A 23,133-nucleotide genomic window follows, 5' to 3' on the forward strand; every position below is an offset into this window, starting at 1 on the left:
ATCCCCGCGGTTTCCTAGGAGACGAAACACAGCACGCCATAGCTTCACAAGGGAGTGAACAAGGTAAGCGGCCGGCGCGGGCACGTAATCCCGAGCTGGCAGCCGGGCCGCCACCCTACGTCCGACCCAGCCCGAGTCTGTCCTGCGAGGCGGCCCGGCATGTCCCCTCGGCTCCCTGCCCTACCAGAGCCAACCTCCGCCGAGAGAAAGGGCCTGGACACTGGTAAGGGGGAGGGGCTGGAGGAAGGAGAATTCGGGGAGGGGAGGGGCGGGGCGGGCAGGAGGCGGTCAACCTGCTCCTATAGCTGTCGGTTCGCTCTGAGACCCCCTCGACCACTTTCCTGCGCTCCTAGACGGCGCGGTCAATCCTGGGTTAGAGGATGACGGCGGGAATCCATCAGTCTGCGGGTCCCGCACCCCCGAACGTCCACCCCAGGGTCTCCCAACGCACCCCCCGTCCTCCCCCGCTCCCTTTAGGGCTTAGGCTGGAGGGGCGCTACTTTTTAGGAGTGAGGGGCGAGATCAGGTCTGGAGAAGGCAGTGGAATTGAGTTCAAAACTGTTACAAAACTTAAAAGAAGAAAGAGAAACTGGGTCCAAATTCAGTCCTCATTCGTGCATTCCCAAATGACCCCCAGGTAAAAGCGGAATCCCGGCACAGGGTGGACCAGCGGGCGCCCCCAGTCCTCACGCCGAGCCAACCGCGGGGGGGTCAGGGGATCACCTGCCCGCTGCGACCGGACACGCAGGGCCTCGGGGACGAGCCCTGCCCGCAGACTGGAGTCTTTTAAAAGCCCCGGTTTGCGAGAAAAGATCAGAGCGTCTGGGAACGAAAACTGCTTCTTTACTACAAATAAGACGGAGACATGGTCAGTTTAAGGACAGGGCTGGAGTCGGGGGAGGGGAGGCAATAAAACTGGCTTTTTAGTGGTTTGGAATCTCAATTCTAAAAGTAGAGAAATGTATGTAACTGTGTTTAGATAATCTTTTAAAATGATCAGGGAAAAAAAGAGAAAAAAAAAGAAATAAAATGATCAGGCATTTGTTCTAATTGTAACGGAATTCTCATAGAGAGTCAAAGTTATCGGAGTGATTTTAATCAGAAAAACGACCCGTTCAGTCGAAATAGTGGCGGAGGCAAAAGTTACTTTCCAGCCTTTTGGCTTTTCCTTTATCGGCCCCCGGCCCTGTTCACCGCCGAGTGACCAGGAAGGGACAAACCCTCCCCTCCCCGCCCCCCCGCCCCGGGCGGCCACCTTCTGCCTACGCAAAGCTGGCTGTTCCATCTCTTCGTTGGGGTGGGTTATGTTGGTTTGGTTTTGCTTCGTTTTAAAACAGTTTGTGAATATTAGCACAGAGCACCATGCTTTTATTTATTTTTTGACACAGAATCCTGTTTTCCCATTGTAAAAGCTCCCCTTTTAATTTCTGTAAACGTATGATTTGGTTAGTTTGAAATCTTTTTTTTCTTTTGCTTTTGGAACAACTTAATGGTTTTTATGGCGTTACTTTTTTTAAAAAAATAAACAAACGTTAATGCCAGACTTAGGGTAATAACATTACAGCAGATTCTACAAAGACAAGTTGAAGACATGGAAACGTTACCTGCTCAGTGATTGGGCAGACACAAATTTTACCCTCCATTTGCCCTCTCTGTTAATCTTCTTTAATCCTATCTAAATCCCTTATTAGCTGGCAGAAGCTGTTGAGAATAAAGCTCAAGTTTACAGTAATTGCGCACTTTGATAAAAGTAAGACAACTAGAATGGGAGAGAAATGATAAGGGTATTTATCTAATGTAGGCCTATAATTGAGCCTCTAAATAAATGTCTTTTTCCTTAAACCAGAATATAAGGTTTGTATAACTCATAAGGAAGTCAGTAAGTATTGGAGCTTGACTGCAGAAAATTCCAAGTTCCTAACAGTTCTATTAAATTAATTGAGGATCATAGTTACATTACATTTACTTGTGTTGCTTTGTTGCATATATATGGAAATATAAATATATGGAAATATGTGCATAAGAAATCATGTTAATACATCCCTGTTTTGCAGAATTAGCTTTCCAAAGGTCCACAGAGAAGAATATATGTAACTTGCAGAGAAATGTTATTGGGTGTGAACTGGGGACCCATAGGCAGTCTGTCTTTTAAGTTACATGTACTGCTTTTTGACTAGTAATCTGTTTACGACCTTCCTATTCTACACTGATAAAAATAGTTGTTTATATGCTATCAGTGAGTAGGTACACGGGAGTAATGATTTTTTAAAAATCCTTTACCTTTATATATCTATGCCATTAGGCCATCATCCTTATTATTAGTGTGTGTGGGGGGGTACGCGGGCCTCTCACTGCTGTGGCCTCTCCCGTTGCGGAGCACAGGCTCCGGACGCGCAGGCTCAGCGGCCATGGCTCACGGGCCCAGCCGCTCCGCGTCATGTGGGATCTTCCCGGACCGGGGCACGAACCGGTGTCCCCTGCATCGGCAGGCGGACTCTCAACCACTGCGCCACCAGGGAAGCCCCATCCTTATATTTTTAGGGGGATAAGGGTACAGCTGAAATGGTCAGCTTCTCACCCTGGAGAGCTTTTTGTATTTAACATGACTCTAAAGGGGCCTTTTTAAAGTTTTGTTTGGGAGCATAGTATGTAAACTTGTGTTACTTAAAGGTTAGTAAACTGGCCCAATTCTCTGAGAGCCACAAATCAGAGCTTTTTAAAATTTATGTCATATCCATAGTCCTTACCCCTCAAATGAAAGAAACTGGGGAATGGCTGTGTCCCTTACTTATTTTTCCCTGAATGTAAGTATCCTATGCTATAGCACTTGAAACAAACTTTGCGTTTCCAGGGTTTATGTGGAAGATGATTGGTCAGGTTTGGAGTGCAGTTTCTACAACAGCCACTGCAAAACCGGTTGGGCTTCCAGGACGATGCAGAAAGGAGTCAGTGACCAAACGGTCTGTTGTGCTAATAGTGCTGATGATGGTGGGCTGATGGTCTTAATAGTGGAGCGGAAAGAGGCAGTTAATTCCACTTTTGCAGGTTGCTGAGCCGCTGCAAGGGAAAGTTTCAATGTTTCTGGCACCTCTTACCTCTGAACTCTCCCCATCTGGGCTGCTCCCTCTTTGCCTCCCTCCTCAAGCCATTTGTCCTCTCCCAGAAGTGCCTACATAACTGCCTACCTCTCAGACCCTCAATGCCTGTCCTCAGTGAGGCGTTAACATGAAAATAATTTGTTGCATATGCAGCAGATTTGCAAAGAAAAGAAGATGCTATTTATCCCATTAACATTCTTAATTAAATAGTTTTGGGGGGTTGGGTAAAAATAATAACTTTCGGGCTTCCCTGGTGGCGCAGTGGTTGAGAGTCCGCCTGCCGATGCAGGGGACGCGGGTTCGTGCCCCGGTCCGGGAGGATCCCACGTGCCGCGGAGCGGCTGGGCCCGTGAGCCGTGGCCGCTGAGCCTGCGCGTCCGGAGCCTGTGCTCCGCAACGGACGAGGCCACAACAATGAGAGGCCCGCGTACCGCAAAAAAAAAAAAAAGAAATAATAATTATAATAATTTTCTTAAGGAACTCCAGGAAGACTCCCTTCTCCCCCACTCACACTCTTTCCCTTCACTGTTTCTGGCCTATAATTTTTCACTAAGTCCTTCCAGGCATCAGGATGAGACAGATGTAGCCCCAGGGTGTAGTCGGGGGGTGGGGGGAGCACCTGTGCACTTTCTCGGTGTTTATAGCATCTTGGCGTTTTAGAGTGAGGAGTTAGGAATTTCTAGGGGGCGGAGCGGGTGGGCAGCTTTCATTGCGGGGTAGATTCTACACGGTTTGGCAGTGAAGAAGGGTGGTTCCTTTAGCTGCACCAGTGATTGTAAAAGCTGGCAAGAATGGGTTGTTCAGCAGTTGGGGACGGCACTAAAAAAACCAAACAGCTTCAGGCTAATGCAAGTATTAGACTGACGCCGTCATTGATTCTCTGATTGCTCATAGGTCATTTAATCCCTCTGTGTTTTTATTGTATAATTTTACTGATATGATAAACACCATGGCCTTTTGGACAAATTTATTCTCTGTATTGTTACTTAACCAGAAAGAATCAGTAAACCTCTAGAAAGCACATTTCCTTAAAAGAGATAAGTGTATGTCACCTTAAATAGAAAAGCTAGAAAAGAATGTCAAGCAATTGAGGGATTCCCTGGCGGTTCAGTGGTTAGGACTCTGTGCTTTCACTGCAGTGAATGGGGTTCAATCCCTGATTGAGGAACTAAGATCCCACAAGCTGCCCGATGCAGCAAAAAAAAGAAAAGAAAAAAGCAATTTAACATGCTGATAATAAAATGCAAAATACTGATTTAATAAGAGTCTAAGTGATCAGAAGAAATACACTTCATAGTCCATGTTCTGTTTAATCATAGCACAGGGTACAAAACAAACCCCCAAAAAGCTTTCAAAATTATACTTCCTTATCCAGATAAAGGAAAAATGAAGAAAAGCAAACACACGTTTTGGTCAGGAAATATGTGAGGAGGTGGGGGTGTTACCTTTCTCTATATTAATGCCTTAATATTTAGAATCTGTGTCTGTGTATAATGTAATGACCACTTACAAAAGAACGTCATTTTCAGGCAAATGGGGAACCATTTGCTGGCATGTGTTAAGACCATTTGCTCAGATTTAAGCTGAGAAAAATGAAGGAACCACTAAACAGGACTGGAATTTACTATTGTGATGTCTTTTTCAAGATCCCGGCCACAGAGGTAGCATGGCCTAAACTACCTCTCATGTGCCTTTGAAGTGGTTATTATCTATATGAAGTAAAATAAATGACAAATTAACACACACTCCCTGTTATGTAAAAGCCCCACAGCTTCTTCCAAAGTTTCCTGTGGACAAATGTGTTCCTGTATAAAGGAAACAACATAGTTCTAGCACACTTCTCTGCCATGTTTCCCCAGAAAGCCTATTTTTGGAAGCCTTAGGTACTTTGACAACTACAACATATTCTTGTCGCTCCTAAATTTCTGCATCTAATAGAGAAGCAATTTTTATGATTTTATTTCGTGGAGATCGTGCTACAGTGAAAAAAAAAAAACCTTGAGTGAAGCATCAGATTGTAAAAGGCATTTTATTTTTTGGCCACACTGCATGGCTTGTGGGATCTTAGTCCCCAACCAGGGATCAAACTCGGGCCCTTGGCAGTGAAAGCATGTAGTCCTAACCACTGGACCACCAGGGAATTCCCTGTAAAAGGCATTTTATTTATTTATTTTTTCAAATTTATTATTTATTTATTTACTTATTTATTTTTGGCTGCATTGGGTCTTCGTTGCTGCCCGTGGGCTTTCTCAAGTCGCGGCGAGCAGGGGCTGCTCTTTGTTGCGGTGCACAGGCTTCTCATTGCGGTGGCTTCTCTTGTTGCAGAGCACGGGCTCTAGGCACACGGGCTTCAGTAGTTGTGGCTCACAGGCTCAGTAGTTGTGGCACGTAGGCTCAGTAGCGGTGGCTTGCGGGCTGTAGAGCGCAAGCTCAGTAGTTGTGGCACACGGGCTTAGTTGCTCCACGGCATGTGGGATCTTCCCGGACCAGGGCTCAAACCTGTGTCCCCTGCATTGGCAGGCAGATTCTCAACCACTGCGCCACCAGGGAAGTCCCTGTAAAAGGCATTCTAAAACAAACTATTTGATAGTGCCAAACATGTTGTTACACTTTGTAACTAAGCATACAGCCTTGTAACAGAATGATAGAGATTTTTTAAAGCAACGTAAGAATGATAAACAGGTGTGAAATGAGAAATTGTTCCTTGAATGCAGAACTAAGACAGAACAATGGGAGGAAATTATTGAACACTGTTTTAATGAGGTAGACACTAAGGCTTTATGTGCTTTGTGTGTTTTCTTTAATCATAGTTATAAAATCAGAACCTATAGAAACCTGTACCCTTCAAATAACAGATCCACAATCCCTTCTCTGTAGTTTTGAAACCCACAAAGCTCTGAAAGATGAATTTTTAAAAATTAATCTGGGGCTTCCCTGGTGGCACGGTGGTTAAGAATCCACCTGCCAATGCAGGGGATATGGGTTCACTCCCTGGCCCGAGAAGATCCCACATGCCACGGAGCAACTAAGCCCGTGCGCCACAACTACTGAGCCTGCGCTCTAGAGCCCGCGAGCCACAACTACTGAGCCCGCATGCCACAACTACTGTAGCCCGCGCACCTAGAGCCCATGCTCCACAACAAGAGAAGCCACGACAGTGAGAATCCTGCGCACCGCAGCAAAGAGTAGCCCCCGCTCACCGCAACCAGAGAAAGCCCAGCACGGCAATGAAGACCCAACGCAGCCAAAAATAAAAACAAAAAAAATAAATAAATAAATTTATTTTTTAAAAAATTAATCTGTGCAAATTCATCTGCAACAAAACATGACCCAGGGGCTTCCCTGGTGGCGCAGTGGTTGAGAGTCCGCCTGCCGATGCAGGGGACGCGGGTTCGTGCCCCGGTCCGGGAAGATCCCACGTGCCGCGGAGCGGCTGGGCCCGTGAGCCATGGCCGCTGAGCCTGCGCATCCGGAGCCTGTGCCCCGCAAAGGGAGAGGCCACAACAGTGAGAGGCCCGCATACCACAAAAACCACAAAAAAAAAAAAAAAAAAAAAAAAACATGACCCAAATGACGCGAGGCCATTTATGGTCTTCATTTATTTTACTTAGTGTACTTTTCAAACATTTTTCTATAGGCACGTTAAGATGCCGCTTGGGAGGTGTTACGTACCATATTACTTTTCTAAAATATGCAAATTCCCGGATTCCAAACACATCTGGCCCAGGAGTTTCACATAAGGGATTATGGTCCAAATTAAATATGATGCAAACATTGATTCAAAGAATGGACACAGTAGAGTAGAGCGCCTGACTTCCAAAAATCTGATTTGGACTAATATAGATTATATTATATAGTCAGTTAAAAAGCAGTCATGCAAATCATTAAGCCAGTATTTACTGAACGTTCATGGGATAAGTAACATGGCACCATGTAAATGAAGCGCTCACCAGTGAGTACCATCTGTCTTTTATAGGTGCAGAGCATTCACATCGCACGATTGATTTACTGACACATGCTTAACACGTCGGTACGTATAATTTTCCTAGGTTACCAGTAAATTTTTGGAAGAGGTTCTTTAATGAAAATCCCTTTTATTCTTGTTTTGTTTTTTTTACAGGGTGTTCATAAGAATGGAAGCACTGTTTCCTTGCCAGATTCCTTATTGCTATATCTTATGAACCTACATAATCTTGGGGAAGAGCCTGTGTTTAATGATGAGAAGCCTGTCACCAGTGTAGCAACAACAGTCTAAGGGCAAAAACGAACAAAAATAAAGACGCAGTTATATTTATAGTCAACAAGGAAGTCATTGCAGTCAACAACTTGTGCTGCATTATTTTTCCAAGATGAACCGATACACAACCATGAGACAGCTGGGGGACGGCACTTACGGGAGTGTGCTGATGGGCAGGAGCGTCGAGTCAGGGGAGCTCGTGGCCATCAAAAGGTACCAAGGGCAACACCGCCAAGTTTGACGACCTTTCTTTTCCTTTGCTTGCTTGAGACTGTATACAAGTACAGAGAGAAGTCTGGTTTGGACCCCATGCTTGTTAGGCTAATACAGAATGCCATTCTGGAGAAAACGCTGCCAACAAGGAGTTCGGCTGATCCCCACATGTTAATTTTCTGATTTGTCCAGCTACATATGGACAAATCAAAAAATATAGGGCTTCCTTGGTGGCGCAGTGGTTGAGAGTCCGCCTGCCAGTGCAGGGGACGCGGGTTCGTGCCCCGGTCCGGGAAGATCCCACGTGCCACAGAGCAGCTGGGCCCGTGAGCCGTGGCCGCTGAGCCTGCGCGTCCGGAGCCTGTGCTCCGCAACGGGAGAGGCCACAGCAGTGAGAGGCCCGCGTACCACAAAAAAAATATATATATATATATAAGGGCTCTGCTTTTTATGCATGATACATTTGAACTGAAACTGAAGGTAATTTTGGAACTTAAAGCTGAGTACAGAGTAGAGCTTATTGTTTCTTTGAAACAACAGGTCTCAAAATCAGATGGTATTCATAGTATCACACTGAGTTCTGAGTGTCATATGGAATTTTCCCAACCTTACCAATTAAATAGAGTTAATTATTATTAACTTATTTCTTTAATCCACTGTATTTGTTATCTATCATATGTAAAAAAAAAAAAATTACCCCGAAGCTTAATGATTTAAGACAAGAACAAACGTTTGTTAATTCACAGTTTCTGTGAGTCAGGAATTTAGGAGTAGCTCAGCTGGGGCTGGGGCTACAGGTCTCTCGTGAGGTGGCAGAGTCAGAGGTGGGCCAAGGTCACAGTCATCTACAGGCTCAACCAGCCCAAGGTGGTTCACTGTTTCAGTCTGCTGGGGGTGCTGTACCGAAGTACCACAGACTGGGTGATTTAAACAATGTATTTACTTCCTCACAGTTCTGGAGGCTAGAAGTCAGAGATCAAGGTGTCAGCCAACATGCTTGGTTCATGTAAGCCCTCTCTCCTTGGCTTGTAGATGGCTCTCTGCTCCCCATGTCTTCACATGATCGTCTCTCTGCGCATGTCTGTGTCCTCATCTCTTATAAGGACACCAGTCATATCGGATTAGGACCCGCCCTAAAGACCTCATTTAACCTGAATCACCTCTTTAAGGTCCACCTCCAAGTACACTCAGGTACTGGGAGGTTAGGACTTCAACACAGGAATTTAGAACATCATTTGGCTCATACTCTCGGCTTCTGTAGCAAAGTTTAAGCCACAGAGCGGGTGGCTTAAACAGCAGAGATTTATTGAGACGGTTTGGGAGGCTAGAAGTCTAAAATCAAGGTGTCAGCAGCATTGGTCTCTTCTGGGGGCTGGGAGGACAGGATCTATTGTAGGCCTTTCTCCTTGGCTTATTCATGGTTTTCTCTCTCTGTATCCCTCCCACATCACCTTCCCTCGATGCCTATCTCTGTGTCCAAATTTCCTTTTTTTATAAGGACAAAAAGAGGCCTCAATTTCTTTCTCTATGGGGCTCTACAGACAGTCACCTGAGTGTCCTCATGACACGGCAGTTGGCTTCCACCAGAACGAGTCTTGGAAACTGATTACAACATCAACTAAATGGTGATCATCTAAAATTTAAATGCTTTAACAAATGTTTATCAAATGTTAAAAACTTTACACTATCATGATCTAAAACTTTACACATATAAGAAAATACTTTTATAAAATATTGTTAAATAGCCATTATTATCAAATAAGTAAATGTACAATAACTGAAATGAAAAATAGGAATAAGAAGAAACTTCCCTGACTTGAAAGGTGAAATATTACAGGTACTTCTTGTAAAGTTGGTTTTAAGACCAGAGTGCCTGCTATATCCCCTACGGATCAAGATTGAACCGGAGACCCTAACTAAGGCAATAAAAGAAAAAAATAATAAATGAGGTGTAAGTATCAGCCAAAATGAGATGAAATCATCCTTATTTGTGGGCTAAGCAATTATGTAAATTCACACAAATAAATACTTCATTACACATAAATAAAGTTATATGTAAAAATATCTTTAAAAGGACCGTAAAGATTTACATAAACTTCGTGAAAGCTGTGGCTTCCGGGGAGAGGGGGTAAGAAAATGAGAATGAGGGTTGGGTCTCGTGGTATCATTTAAGGTTATTACCGTTGGTTTGTTTTCTATAACAAAATGTTCATTATTCCTTCTGTGTGGCAAGATCATGTGTTTCAGTCTTCAGTTTCATAGAATGGGGAATTGGACCTCACCTGCATAGAGCTGGGTAAGAACTTGAGGGAAGTGAGAGGTCAAATAGACTGAATGCTGAGAAGAAGTCTTACGTGTATAATTTAGGAATGCTTTCGGTGTATGAAATTTTAAAAAACTAACCAAAAGTAAATTAAATAGGGATTTATTTGTTTCACATTGTAAAATGTTTTGAGGTAGGCAGCCCAGGGCTCATACCTTGTCTCAGTGCCGTTATCACAGACCTAGGTTCTTTTGTCTTCAAAAAATAGCTGCAGTGGGAGGGGGGTGGAGAACAGGGAACCCGCCTGCATTGTTGGTGGGAATGTAAATTGGTGCAGCCACTATGGAGAACAGTATGGAGCGTCCTCAAAAACTAAAAATAGAATTACCATATGATCCAGCAATCCCACTCCTGGGCATATACCCAGAGAAACCTATAATTCAAAAGGATACATGCACCCCTGCATTCATAGCAGCACTATTTACAATAGCCGAGACATGGAAGCAACCTAAATGTCCATTGACATATGAATGGATAAAGAAGATGTGGTATATATATGCAATGGAATACTACTCAGCCATAAAAAGGAATGAAATAATGCCATTTGCAGCAACATGGATGGACCTAGAGATTATCATACTAAGTGAAATAAGTCAGAAAGAGAAAGACAAATATCGTATATCGCTTATACGTGGAACCTAAAATATGACACAAATGAACTTATCTGTGAAACAGAAACAGACTCACAGACATAGAGAATCGACGTGTGGTTGCCAAGGGGGCAGGGGTCGGGAGAGGGTTGAACTTGGAGTTTGAGATTAGCAGATACATGAAAACATATACAGAATGGATAAACAAGGTCCTACTATACAGCACAAGGAACTATATTTAATATCCTGTAATAGACCATAATGGAGAAGAATATAAAAATATATATATAAATATATAACTGAATCACTTGGGTGTGCAGCAGAAATTAATACAACATTGTAAATCAACCATACTTGAATAAAATAAATTTTTAAAAATAGATGTAGCAGTCTAGGCCTTGAGTATGAGTCCCAAGTAAGAAGAAGTAAGGAAGAGCTGAAACAGTTACTGTTACTGTCAGTCAGCTGCTGTACTTTCTTCTAATTAGGAAAGCAAAAGCTTTCCCTCACCCCTCTCCAGAAGACTGTGGGTTACTCCTTCGTGGCCAGGAGTGTGGCACGTGGCACATGTGGTGATAAGAGAAGCTGGGAAACTGAGCACTTAGGTGGCCATTTTGTATCCCTGGGTTAAAGCTGATCGATGTTAATAAAGAAGAGATGAAAAGTGGCTCTTGGATAGACAAGTCATAGTGTCTGCCACATTCAGTATCTACTATGTGCCAGACAGTGTTCATACCCTAATTAAAGACAGAGTAAAAATGAATGAGAAGAAGAGGAGTCATTTGGAAGGCTTGCAGAAAGTTTAAAAATTCATTCAACACGTTAACTGTTAAGCTCCGATTACACTTGGTGCTTGGGACAAATGGGGATGGGATAGATGAGTTATAAAGAGACCAACAAATTAGAAAAGTTACAACACAAAATATGATAAGTCCTATGAAGGGGGGGGTGGGATACCGGGGCCTATAGGAGCACAGAGAAGCAGTGCTGGAGAGGTATCCTGGAAGGCTTCCCCATAAAATAAGATCTCGAGAATGACAAAAATTATCAAGAGAAGGGGAAGAATATTCCAAGCTGTAAGAATAATATGTATGAAGGCCTAGAAGCAAGAGAGTTTTTCCCTTGGGAAATTTAATTTAGGTCACTGGTAAGAAACCTTGTGGTATCTGCTGCCATCTCCAAAAAAAATCTGTAATAGAATTCATTCTAGGCAGTGTTGGTAAGATCCCCACACCTCATTAAATTAACAAATATTATGAAGCTCTCTGCCCTTCAAGGACCTGAGAGGCAATTCCGCTCCTGAGGAGCCCAGCTGTGGGTATCGAAATCCATCCATCCATTTAGTAAACATTGATTGAGCACTTACTATGTGCCAGAAACTGAGCAGGCATGTGGAGGTGTCCTCAAGGAGCTTGCGTGTGAGGATAGGGGAGAAGGACTAAGTGTAAAAGTAAACTATATGGTGTGTAAGCAGGTGGGTAAAGCGCTACGGGAGAAAAAGCAGAGCAGGAACGGTGACCTCACAGCCATGAAAATCAGCTCCGGCCTTAAAGGAACAAGGATCGACCTGAGGAGGTCTCTCATTTCCTCTAACCAGCCCGGCTCTTTCTAGCTGCTTCTGTCTGGCTGAATCTTCTTTTTTTCAGCCTTCACATGCTGGCACCTTCTGTCTTTCAGGTCTCATCTGAAACACTGCCTCATCAAAAAGGCCTGGGGCCTGGCCAATTCATCTCATGACCCTGAAAGCTCATTTGTATGTCTGTTTTGTGTTAACTAAAGTCTATTTCCTGTGAGATGGGAAGCATCAGGGTAACCATCTCTGATTTCACCACCCTGGCATGTCGGTGTTGGATGAATCAATAAATGAAAGAGAAGATGGCAGGGAATCTAAAAAGAATTCTAACAAATTGGTTTAAGTTTTTATAATTATTTCTTTAGAAATCGGGATAATTGTTTTGCAAGGAAACTTCTGTATTTGCTGCATATAGATACATGCATTACCTTAGGGTAGTATTGATAACTAGTAATTGCTGAAAAGAAAGTAGCATATTAGTATATGTGGATGCAGCTAGTACAGATTTTGAAGAAGAATAAAAGTTTCCATTTGTACTAAGTTTTGAAAAGGAACTTGGATATATTAACTAGCCTCTAAAACACTGGATTAAAAATTCTATAATTACTTTTTAAGGATCATAGAGATTATATGTATAAGTTTTGCATGGATTTGATCAATTTACTAAAATACTTTTATACTATATTTGAATTGACTTCTATTTTATTTCAAATTGAGCACTGTGCTACATTTACTTCTATCATTTTAGCAGGACATTTATAAATCTATAGTACTGAAACGTATCTTTTGGTAAGTTGGTAAGCCAACTTCAACTTCTTCAAGCTCCTTCATAAATTTCTGGCACCTCAATGAGTATAACTGAAATTCTGATTCACTAAGGATATTTTAGAGATAATAGTAGTGATGCCCTTCACACCTTATTGTAGCTGACCACAGATACCGGTAAAAATAAGGACATCTACAATAGTATTTACTGAGTGCTGAACTAAGCAGTTTACAATAGGATTTTCTTATGCAGTAGTTCCTACTTTATAGCTAAGCAGTTTGCAGCACAGAGAAGTCATTAGGCAATTTGTCCAAGAAGTGACACAGTCATGACCCTGCACCAAATGGCCTTGAGATACACAGAAGGGAGATGATCTCCTTTTAAGGAGGAAGGAAAAGAGATATCACAGCTTGCCCAAAGTGAACTAATTATACAGTAAGAAAGCTAATGGTGTAAACTGTGTCTTCAAATCCCCGGTCCCCACACACTAAACTTTTCTTTTTTTATTGCAGAATGAAGAGAAAGTTCTATTCTTGGGATGAATGTATGAACTTGAGAGAAGTTAAGGTAAAATCCCAGAGATGAAAAGAACCCCAGAAGGCCTTAGCTCTACCTCACATGTGTCTCATTTCTGAGGATGGTAGCTAAGAAGATGGTTCTGTTCTCTGCGGGAAGCAGACCAAAGATAATTATATTTCTTATGTTTTTCTTTATGTTCTTAATTTCTCATTTCTCATCAGAATGTCAGTGGAGAACAGAAAGTAACTATACCCCCATATTGAAAAGTATACTCTCACTTTTAAAAGAGCATTTTAATCCATATTATCAAAGGAAAGGTAATTTGTTAAATTACCACAGACCATTTCTTTATATTTTATGTTGTATAACTTGGATAAATTTTTGGAGACTTTTGCATGGCATTCCACATAGTTAAGTCAGAAAAAATTAAACCTATTTAATGACCAAGAAAAAAAAAAAGTGACAGACTGAAATGTTTTGTCGCTATTGTTGACCTGGTTTACTTTTGCACTTATATTCGTTACTCAGACAATTACTGCTTACTTTATATTTTTTTAATTTTAAAAAAAATTTATTTATTTTTGGCTGTATTGGGTCTTCGTTGCTGCAGGCGGGCTTTCTCTAGCTGCGGTGAGTGGGGGCTACTCTTCGTTGCGGTGCAAGGGCTTCTCTCATCGCGGTGCCTTCTCTTGTTGCAGAGCACGGGCTCTAGGCACGCGGGCTCAGTAGTTGTGGCTCGCGGGCTCTAGAGCGCAGCCTCAGTAGTTGTGGCGCACGGGCTTAGTTGCCCTGCAGCACGTGGGATCTTCCCAGACCAGGGCTCGAACCCGTGTCCCCTGCATCGGCAGGTGGGTTCTTAACCACGGCGCCACCAGGGAAGCCCACTGCTTACTTAAATAGATGCTCTAGATGTTTTTAGACATGGAAATTTTTATAGATATTAAAAATTCATTAATGAATTTAGAAGAAATGGAAAATTACTTAAGGTACTTATCATCCTAGCATTGATGAGATCGTGCCAACTTCTACAACTTTGCTTCAAAAATGTTAATGCTCATTTGCTCTGTTGCAGTCTCTGAAGAAACTTAATCATGCCAACGTGATTAAACTGAAAGAAGTTATCAGAGAAAATGACCATCTTTATTTTATATTTGAATATATGAAAGAAAACCTCTATCAATTAATGAAAGACAGGTATGTCTTTATGGAAACTAATTTTTTCCTTATTGTCTCCTCCCCGAGTCCCTTGGATCCCTTCATTATGTCACACTTGGCAATGTACAGATTTATCAGTCTATGAGGTAGATTTAAATTAGTTATCTTTATCAAAGGATAATATCTAACGTTGAAGAACCATCATTTTTCCGTGGTAATAACTTAAAAGTCAAGGTAAATATTTCATATAAGCACACTACCTAACTATACTTTTTGAAACAAAAATCTATCTATAGGTTAATACTCAATAATAAAGCTGGCTTTGGGCATAATTGAGAAACTTGTCTTTCTTACTCTCCCAAGCATCTTGCAAAAGGTTAATGAAGGAATGGAGGAAAGAATGAAGTTGCTTTTAAGAAAGGATCTAATACACTTGTTTATTAGAATGCTTAAGTGAATGATAAAAATGTGTTACCAATCCCAAGGAAATTCTCATTTTAATTTTTAAACAAACGAACAGAATCTCTAAAGAAGGAGAGTTTCAGTCATCTGCCATGAGCTTGGAGAGGATAACATTTTGGTGGTAGCTGCTGGTCACATCTGGGAGTTTAATGTCCATTTTGCCTGCTTTTGAAGTCAGAGTTGTTCAGCAAAAGAGCCTAAAATATGAAATGAACTTCCCAGTAGAATGATGTTGATTTCTCTCTATTTCTTAAACACACACACACACTCTCACACTCTCTCTCTCTCTCTCTCTCAAGGTCTAAGGATGGTCTGTGAATTTTTCTTTAATCATATTTTTCCTTCTTTCAAAAAAATACTTACTGTATTGAATGCCTGTTATGTTTCAGGCTGGTATCATTATGACATTAATAGCAGTTAAAATAAAAGTAAAGGATATTCTACCTCTCAAAGCAGTGTTTATTTTTCTAGTTTTTTCTAGCTCCTGTATACAGACATGCATATTTTCTATGTAGTTGTAATTTTAGTGGTGATACATTTTTCTGTTTGATTTATTCACTTATAGGCATTTTTTAATGCTGATACATAATCTTCATAGTTACCATAGCTAGTGTGTTCTGTTAAATGACTATACCAAGCTTCACTTACCTCTTTGAACTATTTAAAACAAATAACTATCAATGGGAGAACAGGCTGGTAATTACACTGTATAATACTGATGTAATTATTTTGTAGCCATTAAAAGCGATAATTATGAAGATTATAAGAGTGCTTATAAGTGAATAAAAAACAGAAACCAAAGTTGTATTTATGTAACATTGACATCTAATATAAAAGTTATACACACAGATGGATTAGGGCTGGATTAGAATGCTGAAAAATCAAAATAGTTTCCTTATCAGGTGGGTAGGATTATGGGTAATCTTCTTGGCTTCTATTAATAATTTATGCTCTTTAAAATATATGAAATGATAAACATATGCATGGTATATTGAGATATAATTTTGAAGAAAAAATTAAGTACATGTAAATACATGAAATGTTATACTTTCATATGATTTTAAATATATATATAAGTGGAAGTGGTGAATGCAATTGCAAATGAACATTAAAAAGACTCAACTTTGGAATTTCATGATTCAATTCTGGATTTCTAAATTAAAAGGAAATTAAAGTGATATTGTTTAGAATATTATTCAATGTCAAAAGTATAAATTAAACCATTAACAACTGTACATGGTAAAGGGCTATTTGAGGTTAGTGGTATTTTTACACTTTGGTTTTGGTAGCTTAACTTCCTGAAATATTGTTTTTGAGGATTAATTTACAAGCCTTTTTTATTCAAGTAAACTTCTTTTCCATGTCAACTGAAGACCAATATATAAAATCTCTGCTCTGACACTATAACTGTACCTTTAATGTACAGCATTCTTTTTACAAATTGAATTACATCACTGTTTATTTGTTCATTTCTTCACAGAAACAAGTTGTTCCCTGAGTCGGTCATCAGAAATATTATGTATCAAATATTGCAAGGGCTGGCATTTATCCATAAACATGGTAGGTTTCATTGCCCTGCCCCTTTAGATTATTGTCACGGTCATGCATAGGAATTGTATATAAACTGTTAAATAATATTACATTGGATAACTCCAAGTTTGGAGTATGTGCCTACTAACTGACAGTTTTATTTAAAAATTTTAGAATTTCTATAATTCTATATAAAATAGAATTTCTATAATCTGTAATTATCTTCCTCTATAGCAGAATTTTTTTACAGTTTGATCATCAGCCTTTAGTCTCAGTCATCATAACCCCAACCCGTTACCTCATTCCACCTAATTTTACCGTGGAAATGAAAAAAAAACCAAAAAAGTCCCTCTTTTGGAAAAGATTGGAATGCTTTGATCTATCATGATCAATTATTAACACTTAACTTGTTTAAAGCACCTGTGCTATGGTATTTTCTAGTTTTCCTTAGTATTTACATTTAGTTGTTTCTATATTTGGAGAAATTCTTTTTATGCATTTCTTATTTATGTAATCTTATAGTTTTTTGCATATCTATCAAACCAAAATAAAGTTAATATTATTACAAAAATTTTTAGTGATGTAATGGTCATTAATTTTTAATGATTCTAGTTTAGCATCACTAGATGTTTAGATATTAAATTAGGATAGTTTATAGCATACCATTGCTGCATTCTGAGCATAGACATGTTCAAAAACCACCATTATTAGTCTCCTTTCATGTTTCATCCTGTATTTTATATTTTCTTTTCTCCTTTCTCTCTTAGCTGCTACAGGAAATAATTTATTTTCTAGAAATGCTATGCAGAATTCCATATAAACACTGTAAGACCATTCCTGAATCTCCAGGGGTTTTTTGTCTTATGTAAACTATTAAGGTCTTTAAAAGCTTAAAACCCATGAAAATATATTACAATCCACGATAAAAGTCAGTCATTTATTAATTACATGGAATGTAAAGGATATATGCTATTTTATTTGTTCACATTGGATTCCTGATCTTCAACTCATTTTTAAACTCTGGTCAGCATGGTTAACTCTTGATATTTGCCTGCGTTAATTTATGCCAATGGAAGCAAGTGTGATGTGGAAAATCAAAAGCCTCATGAATTCTCTGATTTTTGGAAAGAGTTTTGTGTGTTGCTGATATTTTTTAGGCTAGTAATAAAATTGGTTTAGATTCCTTGGATATATATCAACTATCAGCAACTTCAGAGCATAAGGGATTGAAGGAGGAAACCAGCTTGGAATTTAAAAATCGTTGCTGAAAGTAAATACCATATGAGTAATCCAAAGTTGGCTTTATAAGTGCCTACATAGTGATTTGGGAAACCAGACTGCAAGAACAATAGACATTTTTACAAAAGCTAAATTATTCTTGCCACAGTTCGTAAACATCTCAGATGTAATCCTTTGAGAAAACAGGTATTTTAAAAACAGTAGCTGTCAAAAGAAATGGACTAATATTTTAGTTAAAGTTAGGACCAAGTTACCTATATATTTGTATTAGTGAGGATGGGGGAAACCTCAACTGTGGTTTAATTAAGATTTTATGGTTAATGTCACTTTACCATCACACGTGCTCCCATTCCTGTCTTCATATTATGAAATTACGATGTGTTTCTCTTGGAAGTTAGTGAAATGGATGGATCTCAGTAGCTATTTTGAGTAAGGAGTACCAGGTAAACAGAGTACAAAACTGTTGTAGATGTCACGGAGAGCCCACCCTGGCTTTGAAGGGGTTAAAAAAGTTTAGGTTGAGAAAAGTCTTCCTAGAGCTCCAATCTGCATGAAACCCCTCTGGCGTTGATCATGGTCACCTACAACTGAGGACCAGGCCCGTTCTTAATTCTCCACCCCGCAAAGTCATTAGGATGCAAGTCAGCTGTGTACAACCAGTGTGCTTTACCTACTCCTTAGACATTTATTTGCAAGGAGGCCTTTCTGCCCTCAGTTTCACTGGGCTGCCACGTAGCTTTGGTAACTAGCCGTTTATTTTATATATTAAATTGGTAAATAAGCATTATAATTATTGGGGTTGTTTCAACAAGGCAGCTACCAGGAGAGAACTGAGCTGTTAAATAATTTTAAAGCAAGGAGTTGATTCAAATGTGTGGCGTTCCACTTGTGTTTAAAAGACTTCTCCAAGTGATGACACTCAAGGAATCGCAGGTTAAACTACAATGTGGTAGAGCAGTGATAAGACCAGCTTCACTGACTGAAGCCTCATATGCAGCGCTCCTTGAGCTTTCCCCAGAATGCTTCTCTCCAAGCTTCAACCTCCTCACCTGCTACCCACTCGTGATCATAATACCTCACATTAGCGGAGATAATCATAATGTGGTTGTATCTAACCCAGTGCCTGAACTCACCGGATCCACAAATAGAAATACATGTGGATACTTCTTTTTAATGGCCATGTATGCTGTATGAACTTCCTCGCCAAATCATTTTGAAAGCAGGGTCCCCGCCTCCCATCACTGTGTAGACAATAAATATGGTTTACTTTTTTCCTAAGTTCACCTTCCTAATTAGAACAGAGAGGCTCAGCTTTCTTGTTAGTAAATCAAATCTGTCTAGATACGATGATTTATTCTTGTTTTTCCTCTCTATATTACCAAGGCTTTTTTCATAGGGATATGAAACCGGAAAACTTGCTTTGTATGGGCCCAGAACTTGTGAAAATTGCTGACTTTGGACTTGCAAGAGAATTAAGGTCACAGCCACCGTATACCGATTATGTATCCACCAGATGGTGAGTAGTTTTTTGCAACTGTCCAGAGGCACATGTCTCTGTTGATGTTTTCCTACAGTAGATTGTTACACATCTTTCTGGAGGTCCCATATCAAGTATTTAAAGCAAAATGTAGAACTGACTTTTTTTTGTATTCTTTGGAGAGGGAGAAGGATTGCCTCATGACTCTTGTGATAAATGAAAAGGGAAGGAAAAAAGGATTTCACGCATCCATTCATTCATTCAACAAACATTTACTGAGCCCCTATTATGTGCTGGATGCTATTTTACGCACTGGGAACACAGACGTGAACTAAACAGAAAAGAATCTCTGCCTCATGCTGCTTACATGACAGCCAGTACATAAACAAATAAAGAGTGTCCTGAGTTACCAACAGAGAGACATACACACGTTCATCACAGACACGTGACCGTCCCATCTTGCACACTACCCAAATGTCCATCACCAGAGGCAAATATATTCACCCAGTGGACTACTTCACAGCAATGAGAATGAAAGGCCTACAACTACGTAAACAATATGATGAGTCTCACAGATACAATGTTGTGAGCAAGAGGCCAAACAGAAAAAGAGCACATATTATGTGATTCCATTTATATACAGTACAAAAACAGAACAAACCTGTTAGAAGTCAGGATAGTGGTTACGTGGTCCGGGCAGGGGCAGTAGGGACTGGGAGGGTGCAGAGGAGGGGCCCTCTGCGGAGCTGATAACACGCAGTTCCTTGGTCTGGGTGCTGGGCCCATGTGTATGTTCTAACTGTAAAAATTCAGCAAGCTGTACTCTTAGGACATGTGCATTTTTCTGTATGTATATTGTATTCCAATAAAAACAATTAAGAAGGTCTTCCCTGGTGGCGCAGTGGTTGAGAGTCCGCCTGCCGATGCGGGGGACGCGGGTTCGAGCCCCGGTCCGGGAGGATCCCACGTGCCGCGGAGCGGCTGGGCCCGTGAGCCGTGGCCGCTGAGCCTGCGCGTCCGGAGCCTGTGCTCCGCAACGGGAGAGGCCGCGACAGTGAGAGGCCCGCGTACTGCAAAAAACAACAACAACAACAACAAAAAAAAACAAGCTGGGACACGTCTGATCGACCTCCGCTGTATGCTTGCTGATTCCTCTCTGGTCTGATCTGGTAACATGAGAGACCCATAAACCAAGTTCACACTTTAACACATGGCTAATTAACAAGGTCAGTTTTAAATGAGCACCTTCCAACTGGCTTCGAAGAGAAAAATCAGTTACCTTATTTCTAATAATCGTTTGATTTTTTTCATCACAATTCAGAGAATCAAAGTGAAGCTTTTGGAAGGTGATTCCTTGAAAAGTGAAATGTCTGACATTACTATGAATGCTATTTAACTTCCGTTAAAACCTTTGAAAATAAAATTATTTTTGCAGTAGTAATACATATACAAGTTTTAGTGAAGCCTAGCATCATAAAAACAGTATTCTTACTAAATTAAGAAATCTAGAAAGCAGAAATTTATTTGGATTGGCTAAGATGCATATCTGTTTTGTAACCGCATCCAAATAAGCTGCTAAATTTGCATTCTACCAATCAAAATAAGCTGCAGTTGTCAGAATTTACACATTACACATACACGCAGAGGGTAACTGCACTACAAAATTTTTGTGATGCTATTGATGTTGACTACAAAAACGGCTGCAGCGCGGCTGTATGTGCTCTTTCTCTCTCTGCCGTCTGTCATTCGAATTTTAGAATTGTTTGAGCCTTTGAAAAACTACTTTGTAAGTCAATTTAAATGATTTACAGTGGTATCTAGCTTTTTTTGTAAATAATCCCTTCATATTTTGGTTGCATTTTGTTCCAAATCACTTGGAAATCTTCATTCAGAATTTTTGATAAATGGACGCCAAAATCCGAAAGCTTTTGAAGTTTATGGGAAACTGCAATTATTGAAAATGAAGTTTGCAAACAGGAAGATAATGATATTTATCCCTACAAAAGCAAAGGAGGAACTGAACAAATTAAATAAGAGCTCAAAGTGTACTCGTTTTATCTTTTTTAAACGTATAATTAGAATTGGAAAATCTCCTCTTGCAGGGAAGAATCTTCTTAAGGAGCTTCTATTTTCAACTGGGTAAATTTAGATTCTATACTGAAATGGAAGGAAATTGAGAATACCTGTTTTCAGTATCTAAATTTGGCATTCAAAACAATTTTGTCTCCTAAAAATATCAAAACATAATAAAAAGTGTTGGCAAGGATGTGGAGGAACTGGAACCCCTCATACATTGCTGGTGGGGGTGGAAAATGGCACAAAACAGCCTGGCAGTTCCTCAGTGGTTAAACATATAGTTACCATGTGATCCAGCAAAATCCCACACCTAGCTATATACCCAAGAGAAATGAAAACATATGTCCACACAAAAACTTGTATATGAATGTTCACAACAACATTACTCATAATAACCAAAAAGTGGAAAAAACCCAAATGTCCATCAACTGATGAATGGATAAAGAAAATGTGATATATAGCCATACAATGGAATATTACTCAGCAATAAACAGAAAGAAGTACTGATATATGCTACAACACGGATAAACCTTGAAACATGTTCAGTGAAAGAAGCCAGTCACAGAGGACCACACAGTGTATGGTTCCATTGATATGAAGTGACAGAATAGGCAAATCTATAGACAGATAGCAGATTAGAGAAATGGGAGCGTAGGGCTATTGGAGAGGTGTGGGGTTTCTTTTGGGGGTGATGAAAATGTTCTAAAGTTGGTTGTGATGATGGATGCACAACTCTTGTGAATATACATAAAGCCACTGAACTGTATGCTTTTAAACGGATGTATTGTATGTTATGTGAATTTTATCTCAAAGCTGTCAAAGAAAGCTACTCTGAATGGAAGCCAAAGGACAATACTGCAAAGCATTTAGGCTGAAACGTTTAGGCATTCCAACATGGAAAAAAAAATTGAGAATATCCTCCACCAGCTACCTTTGCCTTATAAATAGAGTATTTTTCTAATTAAAAATATTATCAATTAAGGAAATTGAGTCAATTGAGGAATCAGCACTTTCAAACAGATAAGCCAAAAAAGGATGGATGAACAGGCCCAGGGAACTATATATTCAATATCCTGTGATAAACCATAATGGAAAAGCCTACAAAAAAGAATGTATATATATATGTATAACTGAATTGCTTTGCTGTACGGCAGAGATTAACACAACATTGTAAATCAACTATACTTCAATAAAATAATTTTTTTTTTTTTTTTGTGGTACGCGGGCCTCTCACTGTCGTGGCCTCTCCCGTTGAGGAGCACAGGCTCCGGATGCGCAGGCGCAGCGGCCATGGCTCATGGGCCCAGCCGCTCTGCGGCACGTGGGATCCTCCCGGACCGGGGCTCGAACCCGCGTCCCCTGCATCGGCAGGCAGACTCTCAACCACTGCGCCACCAGGGAAGCCCAATAAAATAATTTTTTTAAAAAAGATGGGGAAAAGCCCATTACTCAGGGATAATCTTTGTTAATCTTTTGTTTTCGATCCTTCATGTGACTATATTAGGATTTAATGCGTTGTAAAATTATATGACTGCTCCCATTCAGAACGTGTCTGCTTCCATTCAGAGCTTCTCCACCTTTTCTTAATGTATTATATAGCATTTCCACATTTATTTGTTGGAGTCCCTACCTTAGGCCACTTGGACATTTCGTTTATAGTTGTCTTGAGCTCCACTACTTGTCTGTGGTCAGGAAAAATGTGTGCTAGTCAATATAAACCCAACACATTGTGCAGATAGATGCCTGATACACCGAAGGCACTTAATACCTGGTTCTCGATTGAAATGCCCGACCAAACAAAATCCTACTACCATTCCACCTCTGAAACGACCATCAAAATGGCCTGTTTTGGGCTTCCCTGGTGGCGCAGTGGTT

At 40.4% G+C, this 23,133-nt stretch overlaps 1 protein-coding gene across 2 annotated transcripts in view; it reads left to right on the forward strand.

Annotated features, from left to right (window-relative positions):
• MAK (male germ cell associated kinase) overlaps window positions 1-23,133 on the forward strand; it is a 49,824-nt gene continuing 26,691 nt past the window's right edge. The window contains exons 1-7 of one of the 2 annotated variants that reach the window (XM_067006777.1): window positions 1-223; window positions 7,075-7,128; window positions 7,219-7,548; window positions 13,313-13,367; window positions 14,392-14,513; window positions 16,417-16,496; window positions 19,089-19,221. In XM_067006777.1, the coding sequence (XP_066862878.1) occupies window positions 7,448-7,548; window positions 13,313-13,367; window positions 14,392-14,513; window positions 16,417-16,496; window positions 19,089-19,221 (491 nt within the window). In that variant the 5' untranslated portion in view covers window positions 1-223; window positions 7,075-7,128; window positions 7,219-7,447. The remainder of the gene's footprint in view (window positions 224-7,074; window positions 7,129-7,218; window positions 7,549-13,312; window positions 13,368-14,391; window positions 14,514-16,416; window positions 16,497-19,088; window positions 19,222-23,133) is intronic. The other variant, XM_067006776.1, reaches the window with a different exon arrangement.

This window comes from Kogia breviceps, chromosome 10 (assembly GCF_026419965.1).
Source record: "Kogia breviceps isolate mKogBre1 chromosome 10, mKogBre1 haplotype 1, whole genome shotgun sequence".
Classification (NCBI taxonomy): Eukaryota; Metazoa; Chordata; class Mammalia; order Artiodactyla; family Physeteridae; genus Kogia; species Kogia breviceps.